The sequence below is a fragment of the Echiichthys vipera genome (genome assembly GCF_963691815.1).
Source record: "Echiichthys vipera genome assembly, chromosome: 2".
NCBI classification, from domain to species: Eukaryota; Metazoa; Chordata; class Actinopteri; order Perciformes; family Trachinidae; genus Echiichthys; species Echiichthys vipera.
The window spans coordinates 25,340,715-25,365,555 of NC_139827.1; the positions used below are offsets into that span (position 1 = coordinate 25,340,715).

Consider the following 24,841-nt stretch of genomic DNA (forward strand, 5'->3'; position numbering starts at 1 on the left):
TGCAGCTAAAGTTGGGGCTAATATACGTGTCCAGTATGGGGATTTCACGAAGGGGTCAATGACGTCTTATCTTTATCCAAAACAATACACCATAATTGATTTGTTGGTTATATTTTGTATTACCACCCTGAATCTGCAAACGTATACGTAACTAAAGGTACCAAATAAATGTGCAGTAAAAAAGGTATATTCCCCTCCGAATTGCAGTGAAAATAGAAATACTTAAACTGAAGTGCAGCACTTTAGTCATTTGTTACTTTCCAACACTGATTTTAAACAGCCTAACCATTATGATGACATATAAACACTCTATCCCACGTCCATGTAACAAAATTAATCTCCAGTCTATACACCGAACATTTACATAATCACTTAATATTCATTTCAGCCTGGAAATAACCTCTAATAAATATGAATGAAGCAGTAGAGCTGGGTTTAGCCTCCACCAAATCCCTGCCACAAAACGCTCTTTGCTTCATGCTCTCCTACTTCCGTGGATAACTCAACTCTCTCTCTCTCTCTCTCTCTCTCTCTCTCTCTCTCTCGCTCTCTCTCTCTCTTAGCCCAGCCCACTTGATCCCCTCTGTCCATTGGTGTCTTCGGGGTCTCTCTGCCCCCCCCCCCCCCTCCCCCACCTTCCTTCCATAGGTAGTCCATAATGAGTGTCCATTGGTTTTTATCACGGCTTGTCCCCCTCCCACAGGCCGGCTTCGCCCTGCCCATGTTCTCTGTGTCTCAGTCCGTCCATCTCCTGACGTTCAAGTTCGCAGGAACGTCACGTCCGCACTTGAACTTGCAGCTCAGGGGGGTATCGCCGTATCCCCATCACTCTCTCTTTGCGAGAAAAGTCATGAAGAGGTCCGCACAACCCGTAGCGCGCGACGCCTCACCCTCTGTGTGATCTGCAGCAGTTTTCTTTTTTTTCTTTCTTCCTTTTTTGGGGTCTTTTTTCTTCCTATTTGGATGTCAGACGCATCAATGAAGATATATCATTTGGAGTCTACCTTGTAGGAGCGGATTTCCCAATGTGAACTCAGCTGAAAAGCCGCCACCAAACCAACATGTCTCGCCGCAAACAAGGCAAACCCCAGCACTTGAGCAAACGGGAGTTTTCGCGTAAGTGGACATGAAACGCTCTTCGGCTTCATTGAGCTGTTTTGTCGCTTTCTCTCTTGTTTTCTTTTCAGTACAGGGACAAACTTCCTCGGGGGGGATTTCTATAGGTAGGATACGGACACGTACGGGCACACACACACACACACACACACACTCACACACACCGCTGTCTCTCCTGAGTGAAATGACCCAAAAACAAACAAACACACACACACACCCGACACTACAGGTTATTTAAAAGTGATCTCGGGGGGATTCTCTGGTGGAAGTTTTCAAACAACGTGATAGAGAGCTTCAACTTGTGTTGCTTAATCGCATTGTATAACGCAGCCTTCAAGGTTTCTTTCGCCATTAAAGGGCATGCATGGGCTCTTTATGGCCGGAGACCTTTGCCTATATGAAGGCAGCCCGAGCGCGCTACCGCTGCTGCTGCCGCTGCTGCTGCTGCTGCTGCCTCCGCTCACAAGTTTTCAGGTGTAAATCTATCAACGACAACGACCCACACAGCTGTTTTGTTGTTACGAATGTATTTGACAGAGGTTGGAGCCGGTTTGGACACAGGGAAGTGGTGTTTCTATGTCCACTTGTCCACAGCGCAGAGAGCCCGTGTGGGTTACCTATAGACGGGGTATAGTTTATGTGTCACTGCTCTTCACAGCTGCTGTTTAAACATGATGCTTTTTTTGTAACGCGCAGGATGTTAACCAGTGTTATTTACATATGTTATATAAATCCACGTGAATGTCGCGTGCGCAACGCTGTTGTACAACTATAGGAGAGGAAACCAGGCAAGAGTCCTTTTATGAGCTCTGTTTGATAAAATTGCAGGACATTTATTACAGATTGCACAATGAGATTTTCGCGTTTATGTTCGCAGGATTATTGTCTTCCACTGTCCATCTGATAACAGCGAGAACTGCTTTATCAATACAGTGGCTGCAGGAGACATCCCCAAATATACACATTGTTATAATTTAAATTCTCAGTTATCAGGAGCCAGCTGTATTTAATTTGTCTTTTAAAAAAAGTGTCTCTTCATGCGGTTCCCATATCGGTTTAAACCAATTATGGTCTGGCAACATGTATGCCTTCATTTGAGGGGTATTTGTCAAAAGATTTGCCAGTGGGGGGCGCAATACGATTGTAGTCCTGTAGGCCACTTATGAACTTGAACTTGATCCACTTTATCCCTGTTCTGCTGCTGCTGTTGCTCGACCAAGCGCACACAGAGGATCGTTTTAGCAGAAATAAGTGATTGTATATTTTATGCTCGGTGTGCTACTCATGTGTGGTTTCTAAAAGAGGAAGTGATATATTCAAAAATATTCATAGAGAATGAATAGGTTAGATTAGAATAGAATATTTGCAATTTACGCACAATTAAGAGAAATATACACATTTAAAAAAAAAACTTTCTTTGCACTTGCAGAGCTTTAATTGAGCATATGATTTCTATTTCAGCTCTGACCCAGATTCTTTTGGTTTATATCAGTTTGGCATTATAATTGTGTGTGTTTTAAAATATAAATATATATATATATTTTTTATTATTTATTTGACCAACACAATTGCATAATCACACTTTGCATAATCTTGTTTTGGGGCCGATGGTGAGCTGTCAAGGAACACTGAATGACAAATGTATACAGGCAAAGTAAATTTGCCTACATGCTTGATACATTTATTTATTATTATTATTATTATTAATCTGAACGTTAAAAAAATGTTTCCCCTGAAATTTAATTATTGATCGGCTGTTATAACAGGGAGTCATAAAAATCTAAAATGGCAAACGAAGAGGCCTAATGATTTTCCTGCTCCTGTAGCACAGTGGCAAACACTAACTACTCTAAATTCTGCCGCAGTCAGATGTCTGAGAAAAGGATTATATTTTAGTTTTCAAAGTTATTCACATCACTCTTGCGTGGCATCAAAATGAGATGATTTGGTTTGAAGAAAATCTTTCCACCTAACCCAGCCTCACATACCCCGCCTGTGTCCATCATGGCATAAGCTGGTTGAGATAAGCTCCAGTTAAAATAGGGGCAAATTCCCTCATCTTTAATGCAGTCGAACATACAGGTAACAGGGCCTATCTTGCATAGTCCCTCACCACCTTCTCGTCTGACCCGACATGGAATTAAAGGTTGAACCGGCGGCAAGAATTCATCACATCTTATCTCAACATCCCAGTCGGGGCGCCCAATGTCGTTTACCGTGTGGCTAGATTACTTCTTTTAAAATGCTCTCTCTCTTCTCTCTCTCTCTCTTCTCTCTCCTCTCTCTCTCTCTCTCTCTCTGCCGGTACTTCAGGGACCTACTCCACATCCAACCCCTCAATGTCTAACCTTGGTTCACGAGATCCCAGCACTTTTAACGAAATGGGGTCCAATCATCTTGAACTCAAATTAGAATCTATTTTTTGATTCTCAGAGGTGTTAGGTTCATTAAAAAAGTGAGATTGGCAGCACAATAAAGAGGGTCAAGCAACTTAATCATTTGGCTGCTGCCTGCAAGCTGAACATGTCAGTCCTTATCGAAGTAGTCTGTGTGCTCTTTCTTTCTCTCTTCCGTTTCTTGTAAAAAAAAAAATGTGTATACACATTTTACAACCTGACCTTCTTCCTGTAGATGTTGTTACATATTGTAGCAATTCCAGACTCTTTTCATTGCCATTCCTCTTCTGACACATTTGTTTACTAGCTCTCTCTCAACCATATCTCACACTCGTCTTTCTTATCTTCCCATCCAGCTGAGCCCCTGTCAGGTGTTTTACCAGAAGAAAACTCTCAGGACTCCCCCAGGCTGGGACTGGCTCAAGGTGAGCCTTTAAAAGGGGACCAAGACCTGCTGACCTGTGGCCAGTGCCACTCCCGCTTCCCGCTGGCTGACATCCTGCTGTTCATCGAACACAAACGGAGGCAGTGCCACGGGAGCCTCTGTATGGACAAACCTCTGGACAGGCCGCCGTCCTCCCCGCTCGCCTCGCCCCTCTCCACATCATCCTCACACTCGCGGACACACCATCAGCACCCACGGAGGGCGTGTCACCCCGTGGAGGTGGCCGTTCAGGTGTCGCCGCGGGATGAGGATTGTTTATCTGCACCCTTGCAAGGAATAATCCCCAAGCAGGAGAATATCACAGGTAAACACAGTGGGAGCTTAAAATGGCCGCTACACAAGAGTAAACAAATGAGCAGGAAAAAACTAAAGTGAGTCGTTAAGTTCTAAAGGTGTGGAGTGGCTCATGCTTTCCAAGGTTCATAGAGAGTTTATATTTGCTTGTGGATATAGGGATGTATCCAATCTGCATAAGCAGAGTGTGAAAAACCAGCGGCTGCATTTAGGAGCTGTGAATCTCCCTCAGCTGCCTCATGAGCCCACGTGAAGATCAGCCAAAGCTGCAAGTGATTGTGATAAAAAGGAAACATTTGCAGATAATGAAAAAGACACCAGCCAGACAGACACAGACAAAGAAACAGATTATGAAAGAGAGAGAGAAAGAGAGAGAAATATGGATTTCCTCTAGTTTGTTGCTCCATCACAGATGTGCTCAGATCCTGTGGCCTCCACACTCTGTCTCATGTGGTGGTGAGAGATGTATCTCTTTCCCTCCCTGGCTTATTACACCGCCATATCTTTCCTTCCCTCAAATATGCGCCTGCGAAGGCTCACTCTGATGCTAAAATTAAAAAAGAGATAGAAAAGAATGTAATTATGCCGAACTGTCAAGGAAGAAGCGTTTATTTGAGGAACCCTACAGCCACTAATTGTCAGTGTTTTTCTTGATTTGAGTAATTAAGGACTTCTTAAGGCGGCTGGTCGGTTTGTTGCTCGTCCACCGAGGCTAAACGAGGCTGTAGTGAAAACACGAGTCACTGTGCAAACAAGCATTGGGTCTTTTTGACTGTTTTTACAGAGTGGGGTTTGATTTTTCACCAGCCTATTTCAGTGTGTATTAATTTCCTTTAACAGATCCAATATGGTGTGCCAGATTGGGATGAATGTCTGGGCAGATTCAATTTGAAGCTAATTCAGGCTAATGCAGAGATTGGTGCTCAATAATGTGCACTACTGTACTCTGCTAGTCAATGCTGCAGCTTTGTAAAGGGACAACTGTTATCGGTTGTTTGCTAGTCAGCCCACTGTCGTACAGAATGACCACTGTTCATTAGTGTGCAGTTTGATAAACATCTGCCCTGTATAAGAACACACACACACACACACACACACACGCACCCACGCACGCACGCACGCAAACGCACACACACACACACACACACACACACATACACACACACACACACACACACACACACACACACACACACACACACACACACACACACACACACACACGCACACACACACACAAAGGGACATGGACATGAGCACACACATCTTTACACACACACACACACACACACACATCCCCATGCCTCTTGGCCTTGTCAGCTGTTCGAACATGCTTTTCTTTGCTCATTTGGCTCATCCTGCAGTGGAGTTCACATGATATCATAGGGTCACTAGCATTGTGAGCCGAGCTTTATTTATAGGCCTAATGTCTTTGAGCATTGTGTAACCCTCAGGCTTTCCTTGAATCTGTAATGAATAGATTAATTTGGTTGTACGTGGAGTGAGGCCGTGCCCTGTTGTTACACCTCTCCTGATCGTGTTGGGCAAGTGTTTGAGTTTGAGATTACACACAGATAAACCCAGAGCTAATTTCTGGTAAAACAGAAGATGCAGCCACCGTACAGAATAGACCGCACTTCAGTCACATGTGTGTAGAAGGCCAGTCTTCCCTCCATCTCTGTTTTCTGTGTCCAAGACTGATAGATACAGACTGGCAGTGCAAAGCGTGCCACCCCATGCACCATATGCTAGCTGCCATGTTCTCTCACCCTGCTCAGTGAGACGCTGACACTGAGATGAGGCATCTCAATACATACTGTCCCTAAACACTGTACCTCTGCCAGACTGGCTTCACGTCCAGTTTATTCCAGGGGAGTGTATTATATGTTACGTCCGTAAAGATTTACTGTATCCTGCTGCATTCAAATGAATGTGACCTTTCCGCTCCCCACCCTCCCCTTGCAATGCCATTTGACGCAGATGTATTTCTGTATGGACAGCAGCGTATATAGAGGCAAGGGGTTTAGAAAAGAAGCTGCTGGACTTAAGGAGCTGACACCCAGGATGGTTGAACGTAGAGGTAGGGGGTGGGCAGTTGTAGGGGGTGTGGGGGGTGGGCAGTTGTCTGTAATACACCCAGAGCTGGAGATGAGACTGTGCCTCTCGGTCTCCCGTCTTTGGGACAGCTGAGGCCGTCTGGGAGTCTCATGGCTGCAGCTGGGGCTGGGGCCTGCAGTCTGGAGCTCTGGGCCGTTAGGAGAGGGCAGAGCAGCCTGCGTGCCATCATTTGCATGATAAACAATTTAAGATATGCATAGGGACACCGTCGCTTGTCTCCAGATTATGGATGGCCCAGAAAAAGAGCAGATGACGGTTTCTCACACAAACTATGTGACTGCAGATTTATGGCGCAGGATATAATCACTATTAAGCTGGCAAACTGATGAAGTGGATTCATAGTTTTTATTTGCATTCATTATTCCACGCTGTAAATTGTTATCAATGCAACAAACGATTGTTTGGGCTTCCTGCACTGAGTAATTGGAGCAAGATGCTTTTTATGATTCAGGATGCACTACAGTACGTGGGCTTCATCATGTCCCATACAGCATAATTAGTATTCTTTTTTACAAAATCCTTTTTAATGTGTGGTTCCACATTATTGTGCTTGTATTGCTACATTACTGTGGCCTGTATTTATCCCTCCCAGCATTAGCACTTCTTGCATTCTCACCAGTGTAGCCATGTGTGTTAATGAGGCCATTGTAGCCGCTCAAATCGACCACTATCTCACACTTCTGCCTATTTCTAGTGCACTGCCTTCTTTTGTAGCCTGGACTCTGAATCAATACTGAGTTAATTATGGCAGCCACCTTTCCCCCTTTTTTTTTCCTCTATGAGGAGGGAAACATTCAAACGACAGAGTGGTATTTCTTGTAACACCTCTCTGTGGCTGTAGTGCGTCTTCATGCAGCAGCTTGCCTGTCCTGTTTGTCCCTGTGTGTTGTGGAGACAAAGGTATTTAGCAGGCTCTGTGTTGGCACTGTGCCACCTTTCTCCAACCAACAGCCCCCCCACACTCCCTCATAAGCACACACATATACATACTGTGTATCTGTCAGGCAGAGCTGGGGGGCTGGGCAGTGCATGGTGTGTGTGTGTGTGTGCGTGTGTGTGTGAGTGGCGGGGGCTGAGAGGCTTCTTGGTTGCGATATCTTTTTCCAGTGTGCATGTCCACATGCGGTGTGTGCCTTTGTTTCAGTGATCACTTTAATTGATACTGAAAAGGCACAGATGCATGCTATTGTAATTATTGGACACTAGCTAATATTATCAACATAACCACTCCATTGTCTGTAAAAACTGACTCTAATTTGATCTTACAGTTGCTCCGGGCTCTGATAAAAATCTGTCCTATTTTTGGCCCTGGACTCCACTAAGTTTTAATGAAGGTGAACACGAATGGTTTTTAGGATGAATTTTTCATAGGACATTTTTGTATTCAGAAGCCAAGCTCTAAACACCCACAAATGTTGTCGGCGAAGCCTTTGTTGTTGTTAGTGGCTCTGGCTGCATTCAAGTGTTGAATTCTAGTGGATGTTTACATCTCAAGTGTGGATGCGGTGTTAAACTAAATGTATGTGCATATGCGTGCATGTGTGTGTGGTTTTGACCACTTAAACTGTTTATAGCTTTCCGTGTGTGTAGGTGTGTATGTGTGTGTGTGTGTGTGTGTGTGTGTGTGTGTGTGAGAGAGAGAGAGAGAGAGAGAGAGAGAGAGAGAGAGAAAGAGTGTGTGTTGGGCTGTTTGTTAAAGCTTTACTACTCTGGGCGTGCAGGCTGAACATGAAAGGGTCTTTGACTTGGCAAGCCTCGCCTGAGGACACCCCTCTGTGGACCATGCCAGGCCAGACTTGGCACAGAGCGCTGGGCCTGAGGGATGGGCTGGGCTAAAATGTGTGTGTGTGTATGTGTGTGTAAGAGATTGAGAGAGAGAGAGAGAGAGAGAGAGAGGGAGAGAGAGAGAGAGAGAGAGAGAGAGAGAGAGAGAGAGAGAGAGAGAGAGAGAGAGAGAGAGAGAGAGAGAGAGAGAGAGAGAGAGAGAGGGAGAGAGAGAGGAGGTAGGTAGAGGAGGTAGGTAGAGGAGGTGTATCAGTGTGTTAAAGCAATGTTTTGTGGGTTTAGGAAGCAGGACTTATGGTGAGGTGGCTGTTATGTGTGTGACTGACAGTGGGAGTGTGTGTGTGTACTTAAGGGTAGGTATGTGTGTGTGTGTGTGTGTGTGTGTGTGTGTGTGTGTGTGTATGTGTGTGTGTGTGTGTGTGTGTGTGTGTGTGTGTGTGTGTTTGTATGCTGTCCTCAGGGCTCCTGGCTTGGGCTTCCTGTGTCTCTGTTTGTCTTCTAACAACCCGGTACCACAGCCTCAGGCCATTCAGGTGGAGGCTAGTTCAAGTATGCACACACACACACACACACACACACACACACACACACACACACACACACACACACACACACACACACACACACACACACACACACACACACACACACACACACACACACACACACACACACACACACACACACACACACACACACACACACACACAAACATGCACACAATAAGTGGCTTACACAAACGCATACACCCAGACACAAATGTACACAGACACACACCTGTTTTATGAACACAACAACCCCCCTTTACAGATGCACACACACACAAACACACATGCACCGACACATGTACAGTGTAAACCTCCTCCTGTGAACCTGTGTTTTGTCTGTAATAAATGTGTTGTGGCAGAGGCCCCATGATGTGTTGTGAGTTGATGAGATATGTCAGAAACATATGATACTTATTTCAGCCCCCCTCCACACTGTCTCTCTCTCTCTCTCTCTCTCTCTCTCTCTCTCTCCCCCTCTCTCTCTCTCCCCCTCTCTTTCTCTCTCTCTCTCTCTTTCCTTTCCTTTGCTCCTCTCTTTCTCTTTACCTCTTTTCCCCTGTCTCTCACTCATACTCTCTCCACGCATCGCTCCAGTAGTATGTCTTGAGGGACTGGAAACGTTGGGAAAAAAAAAGTTTTGGCTACATTAGCGTGTCTGCACCTCTTAAAGGCTTCCAACATCCACTCTAGAGCTCATTCTCACTCTTGCAGATTTGGCTGCAGAGCACAACAGAAGACACACACACACACACACACACACACACACACACACACACACACACACACACACACACACACACACACACACACACACACACAAATACAGACGCAAACACACACACACACACAAATACAAACGCAAACACACACATTTGCTGCATCTTTCTATCCCCTTTACCTACTGTCAAACGAAGCTATATGACAGAAATAAGCGTGTCCTGCCGCTGTCCTGTCAATAGCGTGGCAGGCAGTCACATCACAGGGTCAGGGGTCAGCTGACAGCGTCAGGGCCTGTCACGCCAGCCGCCGGCTTCACCACCTGCAGGTTAATGACTTTATTTTTAGACAGAACAGAAACAGAGAAGAAAAAGTGTCTTTGATACAGCTGCAGCTCAGGAAGTGCAGGATGAGAGCAAAAAGGACATAAGTTGTATTTTAGAAAGTAGGCAGTCTAGTTTGGGGTTTTGACTTAAAATCCCCCCTTTTTCCTTTTAAGGGAACTACACCCATTTTCTATATTATTATTATAAGTTACTTCTAGAGTGCTAAAACTCAAATGTGTGAAGTCATCAAGTATAATGTGCACAGCTGCTTCATAGACAATGAATTGTGAAATAAGTTATAGATGACATAGGGAGCACCAGAGTAATGTTCTGAGGATATGGAAACATTTTCTGTTTAACAAACTGGCAACACTTCAATAGCAGAAGCTCATTTGGGATAACAAGGAAATCAAACAAAATCAGTCTCCTATTTATTGTCTATGGAGCAGCTCTCTTTGTGAGAGTGTTCTTGTTCAATCATCTTGATTGAACTTTCCACAGACCATGGAAATAACATATTAAAATACTTAATTTAGGTGGTGCTCCCCTTTGAGTCTTCATTTAGGTAACTGATTGAATCTGATCCAGATTTTATTATTTGGTGTCTTGGAGAGTCTGTATCCTATTATCACCTCCTGTATTCAGCATGTCAGCTCAACCTCTGCTGTTCCTATTGTGACTGTAGCATTTAAAGCTATGATGCTGGAGGACCATTGCTTTGTCTTTCTCACACCCATGGTGATAATGCTGAGGCCATGGGAGAGCCACAGTGACGAGGGTGTCATATTAGTCCGAACCCACTGATCCCAGTCACTATCTGTCTCTGTTATGTCGCCCCCTACTATCTGTCCCACTGCAGGTCCCAGCGCTGGGTTGGGCTGGGCAGTGTGTGTGTGTGAGTCTACTTGTACCTTTTGTATGTCGCTGGGTGGTCGTCTACAGCTGCGTCTCGCCAGCCTTATCTCAACCAGAGAGATACAGGACAGAGAGGGCCCCTGTGTCTGACGTTACACTTGTGAAAACTCACAGCCTTCTGTTTGTGTGTGTGTGTGTGTGTGTGTGTGTGTGTGTGTGTGTGTGTGTGTGTGTGTGTGTGTGTGTGTGTGTGTGTGTGTGTGTGAAAGTCACAGAATACTTTAGTGTGTCCATGTGTATGCAAACCATGTCTACTGCTGCACTTTTTCATAAATGTATACTAATAGGTTGCCGTATTCCTCGGGGGGGGGGAGTAGGGGGGTTGCGTTCAAAAGCTCATTGCCTCCTAATAGCTCAAGTTAACTGTACATTTGATCTTAGATTCAAATCCCACATCTTTTAAACGATGATCAGAAGATAGGGGCCTCATTCATTTTTAAGAGAGTGTTAATTTGGTAATAAGAATCACTTTAGGCTATATGGTCCTGCTGGTGCACTGTAATCTGCTTTGCACAATAGCATGCAGGCACGAGTTGGCACATGAGACTGACACACACACACACACACACACACGCACACACGCACGCACACACACACACACACACACACACACACACACACACACACACACACACACACACACACACACACACACACACACACACACACACACACACACACACACACACACACACAGTCATCATCACTTATGCACAGATGCACACACACATACTTACACCTCCACTCCATCCATCCCCCACACCAAACTGACCCCCCACCCCTTCGCTCACAGACACACATATGCACACGTTCATAAATGCACACTGCTGTCCCAGGCACCCTTTACTTTTGCAGGCTGAATCTCACTGATAACATGCTGGCACCCTCATTTAAATTTGAAGCGCTTCTTTAATCTTCAAAGGCCTGATTGCTTTATGAATATGCATGGACTGAGCTGACTCTCAGTTCATTACCTTGTTGTAAATTCTAATGACCATTAGGGCCCTGCGCGGTAATTGCCAATTGTTTTGCATTTTTGATTAGCCCATTACCGGAGCGCATTCTGAACATGCCTGCCCTGTCTGCCTGCCAGGCCACGGCAAGAAGCAGAGGGAGGGAGGAAAGGAGAGAGAAATGGGGGGGAGGGAAAAAAAAGAGAGCGTGCAAGGGAAGGTGAGGGGTAGTGAAACACGGTTCAGGGAGCGTAAATTTGGATGCTGAGTTCCAAATGTTAGCTTTGTTTAGGTAAGGGAAGCGGGGCTGAGCTGAGCTCGAGGGGGATGGAAGACACCATGCAAGAAATGTAGAACTGGATGTTCTTTAAACAAGCTCCGTCCAGCTTGTATCTGCAGAACTTGAGTGCAAGAGTGTGTACCTGGCTGCATTTATGTATGTCAGCATGTATATTTGTTGACTATTGTGTACATGTCCAAGTTTGCGTGCAGTTCGGTGAGTTGGATGGAGTGGGTGTTTTTCCGGGAGCGGTGGGGAGGTTCTGGTAGTGCATCCCAATGCACGCCGTGCCTGGGACTTATGAAAGATTGATGGCTCCAAGCAGAATGGCATCGCCCTGCTACAACTTGATAACATCTAATGGATAATTTAGTGCTCTAAAACCGGCAGGCCAGTCCCCCCTTTCTCAAAGGTATGGAGAGGACAGCAGCTGCTGGGCTTTTGGGGCTGAGGTGTGTCGGATAGAGTCATGAGGACAAGCAGGAAGAAGAGGAAGAAAGGGAGTGAAAGAGGGCTAGAAAATGAGTATTTGGGTGACCATGACGTGACTCTCTCTCCCATGCCTGGAGTGAGTTTGTGGTGTCACAGTTGTTTGCCAGGAAACTCTCTGGCCCCTTAACTACATGCACCTTAACTTGTAAATATTCCTGAAATAGTCATCGTCAGCGTTGGGTAGGAAAAGGAGCTCAAGTCGTCCTGCAGTTTGCCTGCTCAGGACCTAGCATGATTTCTGGAGATCTTCCAGCCTAGGTCGAGTAGAAATAAAGCAACAATTAAATCATATTTTATTTAAAGATATATAAAATAAGTAATGTATGCCAAATGTTACAATACAATGTTATCCACCACGCATGGCATTGCACTGAAAACATGTTATCCCCAAATGTAATTCATCGCCATTTAAAGGCCCCATATAATCCATATTTTCAGGTTCAGAATTGTATTTTTACAGGCTTTAATGTTCAAAAAACACATTATCACACTGTCTGTCTTAATGTACCTGTATTCACTCTGTCTGAAACACTCAGTTTTAACAACTGTCTCTTTAAGACCCCTCCTGTGAAGCCCAGTCTGATCTGATTGGCCAGTGTTTCCTGGTGTTCCACACTTGCACTCTCTGCATCATCAATGCAGCCGGGGAATGACTGTAATGGCACTGTAGCTGCACTTTCTACCTATATTAAGTATAGTTGTGACATCACAACCGTACAGAAGTCTTGACGGCACATTTAAAGACACCGTTTCTGAATACAGGCTGTGTGCATTTCTCTGTGGATTGAGCGTTTTTTATTCTTTCACAGTATTTATATAGCACCCCGACCTGCTTTATTTTAAAAAAAAAGGCACTGAAATCAAACTTTTTTTAAAATGTAGGACCTTTAATTGCAAAATATGTTCTTAATGTAGTCTACCCTCGTAGATATATAAGTGGACTACAACGTTTAATAAACACATCTCTAAACAATCCAATCTTCACAAAGGTAGGATTTAAAGTTGGGCTATTTTTTTGAAATGCATTACTTTAAGCTCGGTACATAGAAAAAACACTTGCGACTGACTATAAGTTCTAAACTTCATAATTTAGTCAGCCTTTGTGACAATTCACCATGCTCTTCTTCTACTGGTGTCCTTATTTTCCTACTGGCTGCCGTTTCAGCGTAATGAGCAGAAAATCATGCATGGAATACCACATCACTTGGGGAAAGACCTGCCACAGAATATTTACATACAGCAGACCTGTGCTTAAATGCAGAAAACGTCTACCTAGATAATTTAACCTATAAATGTTGCAGGATCCACATATGAAAGTGGCTTCTCTCCTTCTATTCTCTTTCTCTCTCTCTCTCTCTCTCTCTCTCTCTCTCTCTCTCTCTCTCGTGTACCATTCACGATCTCCATAGTGTGTACACACAGCTCCTAGGCCTACTGTCAGTCTCTTATTCCCAGACTATTAAACTGTTGACAGTTTGGTTAATCGTCCCGCAGTTTGACTTCAGGGGAATCGGAGAGGGGTCAGCGGAGTCCGTCTCTGAGGTGTGGAGAGAAAGTGGCACACGCGTGTGTGCTGTTCTTTGCACCGTGGCGTGCCTTCGTGTCATGAGTTTGTCTCGTTTTAACAGGAGAGAGAGAGAGGGGGGAAGTATTGGCAGAGTAGGGGGAAGCAGTCTTTGCGACGGTCTTGGAGGGGCCAGGAGGGGCCACAAACACAATGGGGAAATTGTCCAACTCGGGATCAGCTAGAGCAAGTAGCTAGTCCGGGTTAGCGGCCCTGCTGCCTGATGTGTCCAGCCTGTGAATGTTCACACTCTCACATACAGATTGAGAGAGAGACGAAACAGCAGCAGCAGCAGCAGCAGCCGCAGAACCCGCTATGGCCAAAGGAGTCTAAGGCAGACAGCATGATAGATGGCTTTGTTAAAGGGTCCCAGGGTGTCCCCTGAACTTGAAGCACTCTGTTTATCTTGAATAGGAGAAGCCCAGAGTGTTGGAGGGCAGTGAGGAGGAGGAGGAGGAAAGGGAGAAAGGGAATGATATAGCTTTCAGGGGAAGGGAGAGAAAGGGAGTGGAGAAGGAGGGAGAGGGAGAGTGAGGGCCTGTTTCTGGGCAGGCCGGGCTGGGGGTTGGGGAGGTTAAGGGGGGGTCGTGAGCAGGCATGGCTGCTGGAGAGACAGAGAGCAGGGAAAGAGGGGGGATGGGGCAGCTCTCCTAGTAGCTGTCCATTAACAGATGAACTTGGCAATGGTCCAGGCCTCAAAGGTCTTGGGAGACAGGCACACACACATGCACAGACCGACACACACATGGATGCACACTTCCCTGGTACCTGCTGACTGTGGATGGAATGCCACCATGGTTCTTTTTTGTCCAGAGGTGAAAGAGAACACGTCTCTGGTTCACCTATGTCAGAACCAGTTCAGACCGGTTAGCCAGCCAGGCCGAAGGGGGCAGACGGACAGGCCTTGTTGCCCAGCCCTCCTCTCTCTCTCTGTCTCTCTCTCTCTGTCTCTCTCTCTCTCTCTCTCTCTCTCTCTCTCTCTCTTTCTCTCTCTTTTCTCTTCACCTCGCCTCCTCTCGTCCTCCTCCTCCTCTGTTTTCCAGGCTTTAGAGGAGGAAACAGAGAGAACCTCTAACCTGAGGGCACAGGACAATGCAGAGGAGAGAAAAAAGAAGCGAGGGAGCGTGGGAACAAAGTGAGCAACGAACGGATCTGCTCGTAAACAGGGTGGGAAGAGGAGGGAAAAGTGCCTGGTTGTTGTTTGGTGCTCTCCTCTTGATGGGGCAACATGAGCTTAACACCGCCACTGCCATTGTGTACTGAAAACATTACAGCAAACACGAGAGTGGTGAAAACTAAGGGAGAGAATTTGATATGGAAGATGTATTCACAATGGACTGTTGTGCCGTGTGGGCAAGAAACCTATTTGTGTCCGCTTGACATGCGTGAATATTCTCATGGATACATGTATCATATATGTATCATATGTGTCAGTGATGGAAATCGTGTCTATTAATGTATTTGTCTCTGCCCCCAATAAAATATGGACGTGGATCCGCTCCTAATTATGACTCGGATATGTCCCTTGAGTTTTGAGAGCAGGCTGTGCACCGTTGCACTTCAAATGCTTTCAGCTCATACATAAACCCTGCCTGGAGATGGCGGATCAGAAAGCTCTGTCACATCTTGAACATCTAAGGAATTTGAGGAACCGAAAGTTTATCTCTGCAAGATTGGAGAAATTCTTGATTTGAGTCCTTGTCGAGGCTACATCTGTCATCTTGATGAAATTGTCTCTGTGATTGATTTGAATGTTTACAGTTTCGGACATGCACATGGTTACCATATCACATTAAAGGGAAAAATGAGATCATATGATTATGACTTAAACAGAAGTAAACATGAACTTACTTCTTAGGTAAGAAAAGGAATGGATTAGGTGTCGGATTTCCAGCCAGCTTTGCAGGTGTCTTTCTCTCTCTTTTTCGGTCTGTCTCTCTCTCTCCCTCACTTTGTCTTCTTCTGTCCTAGCTCAGGGCCTTGTGTTCTTTGATTATGACAAATGAACACTAGACAAAAGCAATAGAGAGGTTGATTCATCTTGTATCAGATATCTTCATATTATTAATGTCTTTTGATTCTTTGAGGTCTGGTATAGATGTATCAATGTAAATGTGTGATGAATGAATAAACCAGGGCTGGGCATCAAAAAAGGTGTCATATATCAAAAGTTGGCATGGATGCTTATTCAGATTTACAGGCTTGTTTACTTTTTATTTGATCAAATATTTCCTGATATAAAGGAAACTTAGCACAGTTACAGTATTCATACAGGTCCTTTATGTATTTTAAGTTAATAAAGCAGGTCGAGGTGTTATATAAATACTGTGAAAGTATCCAGAGAGAAATGCAGGCAGCCTCTATTCAGAAACTGTGTCTTTAAACGAGCTGTCAGGACAACTATACTATATATAGGTAGAAAGTGACGCTACAGTGTCGTTACAGTCCTTCCCCGGCTGCAATGATAGGGCACAGAGAGCCCATATGTGAAAAGATGAAAAAAAATGTGAAAAGACCCGGAAACCCTGACCAAAGCATGTAAACATGTTCTAGTAGAAAAACAAAATACCAAAGTATGAATCTGAAAAATCATCATGGGACCTTTAATATTGATGTATTGATCATCAATTTAGTTAAATGTTTATATTCCTTAAAGTAAGGTTTTACAATAAAGCATTGTTTCGCTATCCTACGGAAGCTTCTTCGAAAAATACCCAGCCTGACAAACCTGCCAAAATCAAATAATCAGCTGATGTCTAGTGCATCATGGTGAATGTCTCTGCGGGCCTCCTACCCACGTGTCATGTTGAATAAAAGGACAGTTGTGATACATCTTGTGTCATCTTGAGTGATTGAGTTTTTATATCAAAATTCATCACATGCATGCTGCGGGGCAAACATAGATAATGTATGTTTGCGTGTCTGTGTGGGCATGTGTTTATGTGTGTCTCTGTGTAAATGCATGCAATCCCATTTGCATGTATTTCACACACGCTCACATTAATTTGTTATTTATAAAGAAGGTTCTTCTTTTCATCTTCCCCTTTTTTCTGTACTCTTTTCTTTCAGCCCTCCAGCTCTTGCTCTATTTCTCAGAAACACGTTTTGCTTTTCCAAAACTCTTGCGTGGCTACTTTGGTGCCAAAGCCAACTAAATATCTTCCTTCTGTGCGTGTGTGTGTGTGTGTGTGTGCGTGTGATGATGGCTGTTTTTATAATGCCCCCCTGCAAATTTGCATATGTATATGTGCAGATTGTATGAGAAGAGCTCTCACACTTGGAGCAGTTGGATGGGGAGGGCAATGGGGGCCGTTGCAAGGGTTGTGTGTGTGTGTGTGTGTGTGTGTGTGTGTGTGTGTATGTGTGTGTGTGTCAAAGGGGGGTCGTGTTGGCGCTTTCACCCCCCCAGACAAAGCCGGCCACTACTCCCAGATGGTAGTCTGCTCTCTTCGGCCATGTGTCTGGTATGTATGTGTGTGTGTGTGTGTGTGTGTGTGTGTGTGTGTGTGTGTGTACTTATGGACAGAGACATATACAAAGACATTGAGAGTGAGTGAGAAATTTGCAAGTAAGACTTTTTGTGCATGCCGTGCAGACAGAGGTTGCTGATGGTGGGACACAACGTGTGTGTGTATGCACATGGGCAGACATGTGAAACTTAATGGACTCACACAGCTCCATGTAGCATCCTTTGCATGATGTGACTAAAAGCAACCCTGTATGGTCTGCTATGTTGTCTGTGCCTTGTTCAAAATGCATTAGAATACATAATGCAGGACAGATGGACTAAAGAGATAGATAGATGGAAAACGAGGAAGGTGTGTATTGAGAGAGGGACTGAAAGACCGTCACGAGGGGAGGGAGGTATAGGAGAAGAACATAGGTAAGAATTGATGGTTCTTTGTCTTGGTGGTGATGACCTAGAGATGTCCACGGATGTCAGGCTAATGGGGTCAGCATTACGTAGCAGGCTTTGGATTATGTTTACTTTAACTGTCTGACGGACAGTGAGACAAAGACTGAGTTGATTGCCGTTTATTGTAGAGAATATGATGTAAAGTGGGCGTGAAGGATTGTCCGAGTCATATTCCAGATCAAATTTGGACAACGAGAAAGAAGAAGCACTGACGGCCTGTTATGGTCAAAAATAGCTTACGATATACTTTTGTCTTGTACAATGCCATAATTTGTGCTTAAGTGTCATTTAGTTGTCAGGTGAAACGTCTTCAGCTGGAGAAATAGCTCTAAGAGCGTACAGGTCCTGATATTCAATATGAAATCCTGCCTAAGGGTTCTGTCTAAATCCTGGAGTCCCTCTGCGGCTGTATGTTAAAACAGGCCTGCAGCCCTTTTAAGAAGGGGCTATCTATCGCTTGGACAGACTCCAGCCTCTCTGACCTTGATGTTTGTTTTCCTTGTATCCCCAGACATAAACATGGCTCTCGCATCCAGACACACAGACACACACAGACATACAGGAAGTTATCCTCTCTCTATTCCTCTTGCATTTGGCTCCTCTGTGAACACCAGGCAGGATATATTGGGTTTGAAAATGTGTGTGTGTTCAAGAGTATGAGAGTTATGTGAACCTAAATAGTGTGTGCGTTTTTCAGTGTACATTTCTTCACCCCCACACCTTCTCCTCTCTCATACCTGTCAGACTGGTTCTCTCTCTCTTTCATTAAAGCACACCCCTTCTCATTTTTCTTGACCAGGTAGTATTTTGTTATCAGACAAGAAACCAGACTCCCTTATGACAACCCTTTACCCCGTAGTTCAAAGTGCCAAGATAATCGTTCTCTATTTATACCTTTTATTGAGGCAAGCCCTTCTCTGCCAGTGAGCGGTCTGGCAGGGAGTGCTTTCCATGCTGGACATGCCCTGTTCTCCCCAGGCTCTGGTACTGCTCTGGTCTGCCAAGTCGCAGGGCCAGATTGCCTGTAATAGGCCTGCCATTTCCCTCTCATCATCTGTCAGCACTCTGGATCCAACTGCAGGGTCCAAAGAGGACTACCACTCTCCAATTAAAAAGGTTAATTTGCCCTCGCCCATCGCCCTCCCGCCCCCCTTCCCTTTCTACAGATTGCTATGTCTTCATTAGCACTCATTTGTGCTTCTATGTTGCTTTTCCTTCTAGTTCTCCTTTCTTTTTTCTCTTAGTTGCTTTTCCACAATTTTACATGGAAAAGGTAAGGGTGAATGTCCATTAGCAGCATTTTTTTCTGAGCCAGCATGTTTATTAAATTGTTCTCAATGGTTTCAAAGTGGTCTTGTTTTTACAGCTTCCTCCGAGCAATTCTAGGTAAATCAGCTCCATTTCTTTGTAGGCTACGTCACAGCCTATTCACTTTAACTTCGAACACTAAACTGACAAGTCTTAGTAGAAGAAGGATATTAAAGAAATACTTAGGAAACTCATTTTGGGAAATATACTTATTAACTTTCACTCCGGAAGGTTGATACCACACTAATGTCTCTACTTTAAATATGAAGCGACAGCCAGCAGCCAACTAGCTTAGCTTAGCATAACAACTTAAAGTGGGAGACACGGTAGATGTTATTCGAACACAGAGGGTTATTTGAACTTATAAGTTATAACCTTACAGGTAAACGATATGTAACTAATTCCATCTTTAAACCTGACTCTAACATTAACCCTTCATAGCTAATGCAAGCTAGCTGCAAACTTAAGTGTTGACTATGCAGTGAAAATGAACTATTTCTTTAAAGTTAGTTGACATCACGCCAAAACCGTTTTTTCGGGTCAAGCCTAGTGCGTTTGACCAGTGTGAGTGCAACCACTCCGCGCACAACTGCGGCCAGCTGGCCATCCATGGCCCGTCTGAGAGAGGTGGGCTTTTGTAGAGCGCGTTTGCACATGTACGAGCACGAGCTACGGCGGTTCTGACGTAATTTATGTGATAAAATATTCAAAAACAGTCGGACAAGATGCACAAAAACTCTGAGGTCTATGGAAAGATTTGTAAACAAAGCGACGCATCGCGATGACGTCAATAATGCGTGTGACGTGTAACGGCGTGATGACGTATGGACAGCAAGAAGCATTTGCGCGAGGCCCAGGCAGTGTGAGTGCAAACGGGCCTGGGGCACGGGGCGAGAGGGAGGGGGGACAAGTACCCTAAAGCCCAGGGCGCGGTGCGGAAGGACAGTGTGAGTGCACCCTTAGCTCCTAGCCACAGACTAATGCTTCTAGTCTAAACGGAGAATTTAGTAAAATTCAAAACTCCCACTGCCTCTCAAACCTTTTTTGCTTTGCAAAGAAGTCAGCATGCTCAACAAGTAATGAAAAATGCATCTGGCATTACACAAATTCAAGAAGTTGTTCTTATTTGACAATGAATAGAAAAACCAGCCTGTCTTGCTAGAATAGAAAAAAGGTGGCTGACAACAGCTTCTATTTTTTTCTAGTAGCCATACATAACTGTCATTATCCCCACACTTTGGTGTCAGTCTCTTTAGCCTAAGCCAAACCCGAGAGGATGAGCAGTATGCACGTGAGACTTGCTCCTGTGGGATAAAAAGTCACAAGCTTTCTTTCCTCATCTGTGATCTTCCCCATTCAGACCAAAGGAGCAGAGATCTGACACCTCCCTGCCTCACTATCTCTGCTTGGTGCTTTGGCCTGTTCCTGACTCCTCTTGGTTCCATCTTCCTGCCCCATCCCCCTAGTTCTCCTCACTCCTGCCATCTTATTATCAGAGAGGTCGAAGGAAAGGAGCCCCTCACATCTCCTCCTACTCCTCTTCCTCTTGCCGTCAGCACTGGCATCACACGACAGAATAGCCTCTGCTCTTCACCCCCCCCCCCCCTCCCCTCAGTTTATCAGAGTAAAATGTATGTGGACATACGTGGACATGCCGCTTTGTGAACCCAAAGCCCAGGAAGGAAGCTGCCCCTAACCGCTGCCTGTACTGCTGCTTTTTGTCAGTTACCACTGCTGTCAAAGCTCCATCCGTGCGTTTTTTTGTGTTTACTTTTTGGTATCTGGGTCTTTAGGAGTAGGATATTGAGTAGGCATTTGAGATTTAGCGTTAGTGTTATTAAAGAATAACGCTGGCATTTCTACTCTGTGGTTCATTTTGTTTGTGGCTTACTTAATTATGGTTTAGGCCACTTCATAAAATGTAGAGTTTTTTGTCAAAAGTTATTTGGCAAGCCTTTGTCCAGAGTTTGTAGGTTACTACAAAGCACATTTGAATGTCATGCAGTAAGACAATTTTCCACAAGAAAAAGATCCAATGCTTGAGAAGTAGTGTTGGAGTAATGGATTTTGATTTTGAATGAAGATATATTTTAAAATAAGAAAATGTATGAGGATTGGATTTTATTCCACCACACACTGTATGTGTCAAAGTCTGAGAGAGTGATACAAATCGGCATAAATATAGGCTCAGTCAAACAATTAGTTTACCTTAATAAATCAGTTGTAGCAGCTGTGTTGTCATCTGCTGTTAAGTATAGTGGCATACTAAATGAACTAGGGGGTCACTCTTGGTAGTTTTAGCGATTAACATAAGCTAATGACTTGGAAGGATGAACAGGAGGTGGAGATAAAGAGGGGAGAGAAGGAGGGAAGAAGGGGGACGTTGTCTGGCTCCCTCACCCGCCATTAAGGGACTGCCCCTGGACTGGGAGAGAAGGACAGTTTCCCATGCACCGGCGGCACAAGCAAGCCCTCTTTGGTTTCACAAAATGTCTGCCTGTATGGCCACAGACAGAGATATTATTAGTGTTATTTTGCCTCAGTTATCTGAGAGCATGGTGCTTTTAGTCTCCCTTGTTTGAGTGGCTGACAGACACTTGAGTTTCTGCAGCAGATTAAATGAAATTTTAGCAGCTTTTTCTTGGGGCCAGGCCATAAAACCACACAAAGGAAGCAGCTGCCACTAATGTAATCTAGAATGGGGTGCTGCAGTGTAAAGCTGTCCACCACTCTTTTGTTTTTCCCTTCTTCTCCTCTCCACAGCCTTTAATGCCGTTCTTGACACCCTTCAACTACACCCCTTCCTCTTCAGATAATATCCTTGTTCTTTTACTGCCCTTAATTCCTCCTTTCATCAGCTACCCCACTGTGTACTGCAAAGGTGACAAAACCGGACGAGAACGATAAAGGCCATGAGTTTCAAGAGCAAACATATCTTTTTATATATTTATATATCTATACGGACATGTCAGAGGTATACAAGATAGCTGTTGGGTTGTCTGTAAAGTGTTCTCCTCCTGGGCTTGCCTGTAGTCCTACACCATATCAGCTGGACATGTATGGAATGAGCATATAGGATCTTTACAGTTTGACCTTGCGCAAGCCTGCAAAGTTCATTTCTCAGAATGCAGCACTAGCAGTCCACCAGGGTCAACGCCCCCCGTGATCTCTGTGTCAGTCAGGTGTTGTCAGCCCCTCTCAAAATGACAGGATGGATCTTGAGAACCTGAGTTCACATTGGCAGGGAGTGGAGTTACATTACTGTCAGAGCTGTCATTGTATAAGTGACATGAGAGAGAGAGAGAGAGAGAGAGAGAGAGAGGGAGAGAGAGAGAGAGAGAGAGAGAGAGAGAGAGGGAGAGGGAGAGAGAGAGAGGGAGAGAGAGAGAGAGAGAGAGAGAGAAACAGGTAAAGGAGAGATAAACTGTGGCGGTGCACAAGAATTCCTGATAATGAAAGTCGTTTGTTAATTACATTTTTTAATCATTTGGAGTTGACATTTGCATCAGCGCGGCAAAAAACATTTGCATGTTGGTGACGGCTTACATGGAGACTCCACTGTTGCCTTCTGTAAATGAAGTTTTATAGTCTGTTAGAGAAGCAATGGCACAAACATCTGGCCCATAAATCTCAGGTGGTGCTGCGGAGCGCAGCCGGAAAAACCAGCTCTACCATCCCCTGATCAGCCATTAATCCAAATTTCCGCACTTCCACACTGACTTATTTATATATGGTTGGTTAGCTGGTAAGCCTTCCATGAGTGTAGGTGTTGCTTTGGAAAGAACTACTGTACTATTTAATGCACAACAAACCACAGAAGGGTTTAACACATTGCTTTAGCGAGTGAGAGTTCTGACCTCTTTGTGTGGCCACATGATATGAGTGTAAATATGTGTGTAGTTGCATCATGCCTGTGTATTGTCTGAGTCTTGCCACTGCCTGTCGTGGAATGTCAGAGTTCATGAGCCCAGAAACAATGATTTGAAGTTGGACTGATTCAATGAGTCAGCCAGTTAGTCTTTACATATGTGTCCTGTCCTTCAGTTGTCTGTGAATACCAGACAGGCCTTCTTCACATATCTTGTTCATCAACTCTTTCTGAGGTCTGTATGCGAATTTTAACATTTTTCTTAGACATGTATGTCTAGAGGGAGAGAGAAGTCCCCCTTCTCACTCCTCAGTCTTTATCTCTCTGGCTCCTATTAGTTCCGTCTGTCTTATTATTATCCCTTGGTTACCTTTGCTTCTTAGAAACAGAGAAAACAAAACAACTTGTTGTGGTTGTGTTGTTGTGTTTATGTGCGTGTGACACACATGCATACTTGCACACTTACACAGCAACACCACACGTGTTTACTTAAACCTGATGACCCAATAGAAATAGCTCTTGCCCCCCTTTTGCCACCCTCCTTTTTCTGCTCCTCTGCTCCACCCTCCTTCCTTCCCTCCCCAGGGTAGGTCGCTATACCCCCCCTTATAAACAAAGTGATCTATAGGAGCCCTAGACCCAGACAGATTTTTGGCATGGCTGTGCAGGTAGCATTCCAGCATGGTTTGAGATCTTAGGGCCCTAGCCTCGTTAAAAGCCTGATTTATGCTCTACAGCTGGGCACAAAGGAACCTACAGGTTGGCTACCTTAATTAATATCACGCTCGCTACTGCATGGACCTATGCATGTTCTAACACACCTCTAGGGAGAAGAAGCGGAAGGGTCCACATGCCGTATTTTTAACAGGCAAATGACAGTGTGGGCGTGCACAAGATGTAACTGAAAAGACATAGGTAGCTGTGTTAAACATGATTTCAGATTATTCTCACAGTGCCACAAAGTTTAACGTATCACTAATCTAAATGAATATGTTGCCTTCTGTTGGAACACAGAGGAGTACGGCTCTGGGTGTTACCTTTCCCGGCTGCACTAGGTCCTATTGTCCACCATTTTACCCGCCTCTCTTGCGTTGCTATGGCGGCTGATCAGACCACATGTCTTCAATTAGTAGGCAGGAATCTGGTACAGGGAGCCTCGGAGATGAAGAATTGTATGGAGCGTGGCCTGCCATTGCCACGCATTTGGCCCATCCATCTTACGAACTGTTATTGATGTCAAACGTTACATGTAGGTATTAACTGGTTGCGTTCATCCTTTTCTAACCATACAGTCTAATCTCTCATGTGTACAGTACAGTCTTGTATCATTAGGAAAGAATAATGTGCAATCCAACCTTGACTCATTTAATTTGGCTGCCATTTGTTTGGGGCATTTTCCAGAACAACATGTCATAAAGGTGTGGCCCTGGTTAGTATCATGCCTCTAGGGTAGTCCGAGCTTTTCTTAGTGTTCTAGTATCGGGCAGAAGAGCACTCAAGGAAACCTTTGTAGGTCACTTTGGATATCTGACCACTTCCTCGCTCTGCCTCGTCTCTTCCTGCTTCTGTCAGAATGTCTTGAAGGGGCTGAATTAGGGCTGAACAGGAGGCCAGTTTGCAATTTTAATCAGGATTTGGAAAGCGTCTGGGTTGAAAAGTGGCCCAGCACTGTTTTCTTCTCGATGAATTAATAATGGAACAGGGAATGCAGGGTTGGATGAATGGATGGTTTAGGGGGCATTGAGGTCTCACTGTGTCCTTGGAACAGGGAACTTCATGTCCTAGACCTCACTTGTTATG

The 24,841-nt window shown here is 44.7% G+C and overlaps 1 protein-coding gene across 1 annotated transcript in view; it reads left to right on the top strand.

Moving 5' to 3' along the window:
• The first annotated feature begins 819 nt into the window (after positions 1-819).
• The window catches only part of LOC310955464 (B-cell lymphoma/leukemia 11A-like), a 35,990-nt gene continuing 11,968 nt past the window's right edge, over positions 820-24,841 (top strand). The window contains exons 1-2 of the mRNA XM_083925282.1: positions 820-1,116; positions 3,869-4,261. Of these exons, the coding sequence (XP_083781408.1) occupies positions 1,062-1,116; positions 3,869-4,261 (448 nt within the window). The 5' untranslated portion in view covers positions 820-1,061. The remainder of the gene's footprint in view (positions 1,117-3,868; positions 4,262-24,841) is intronic.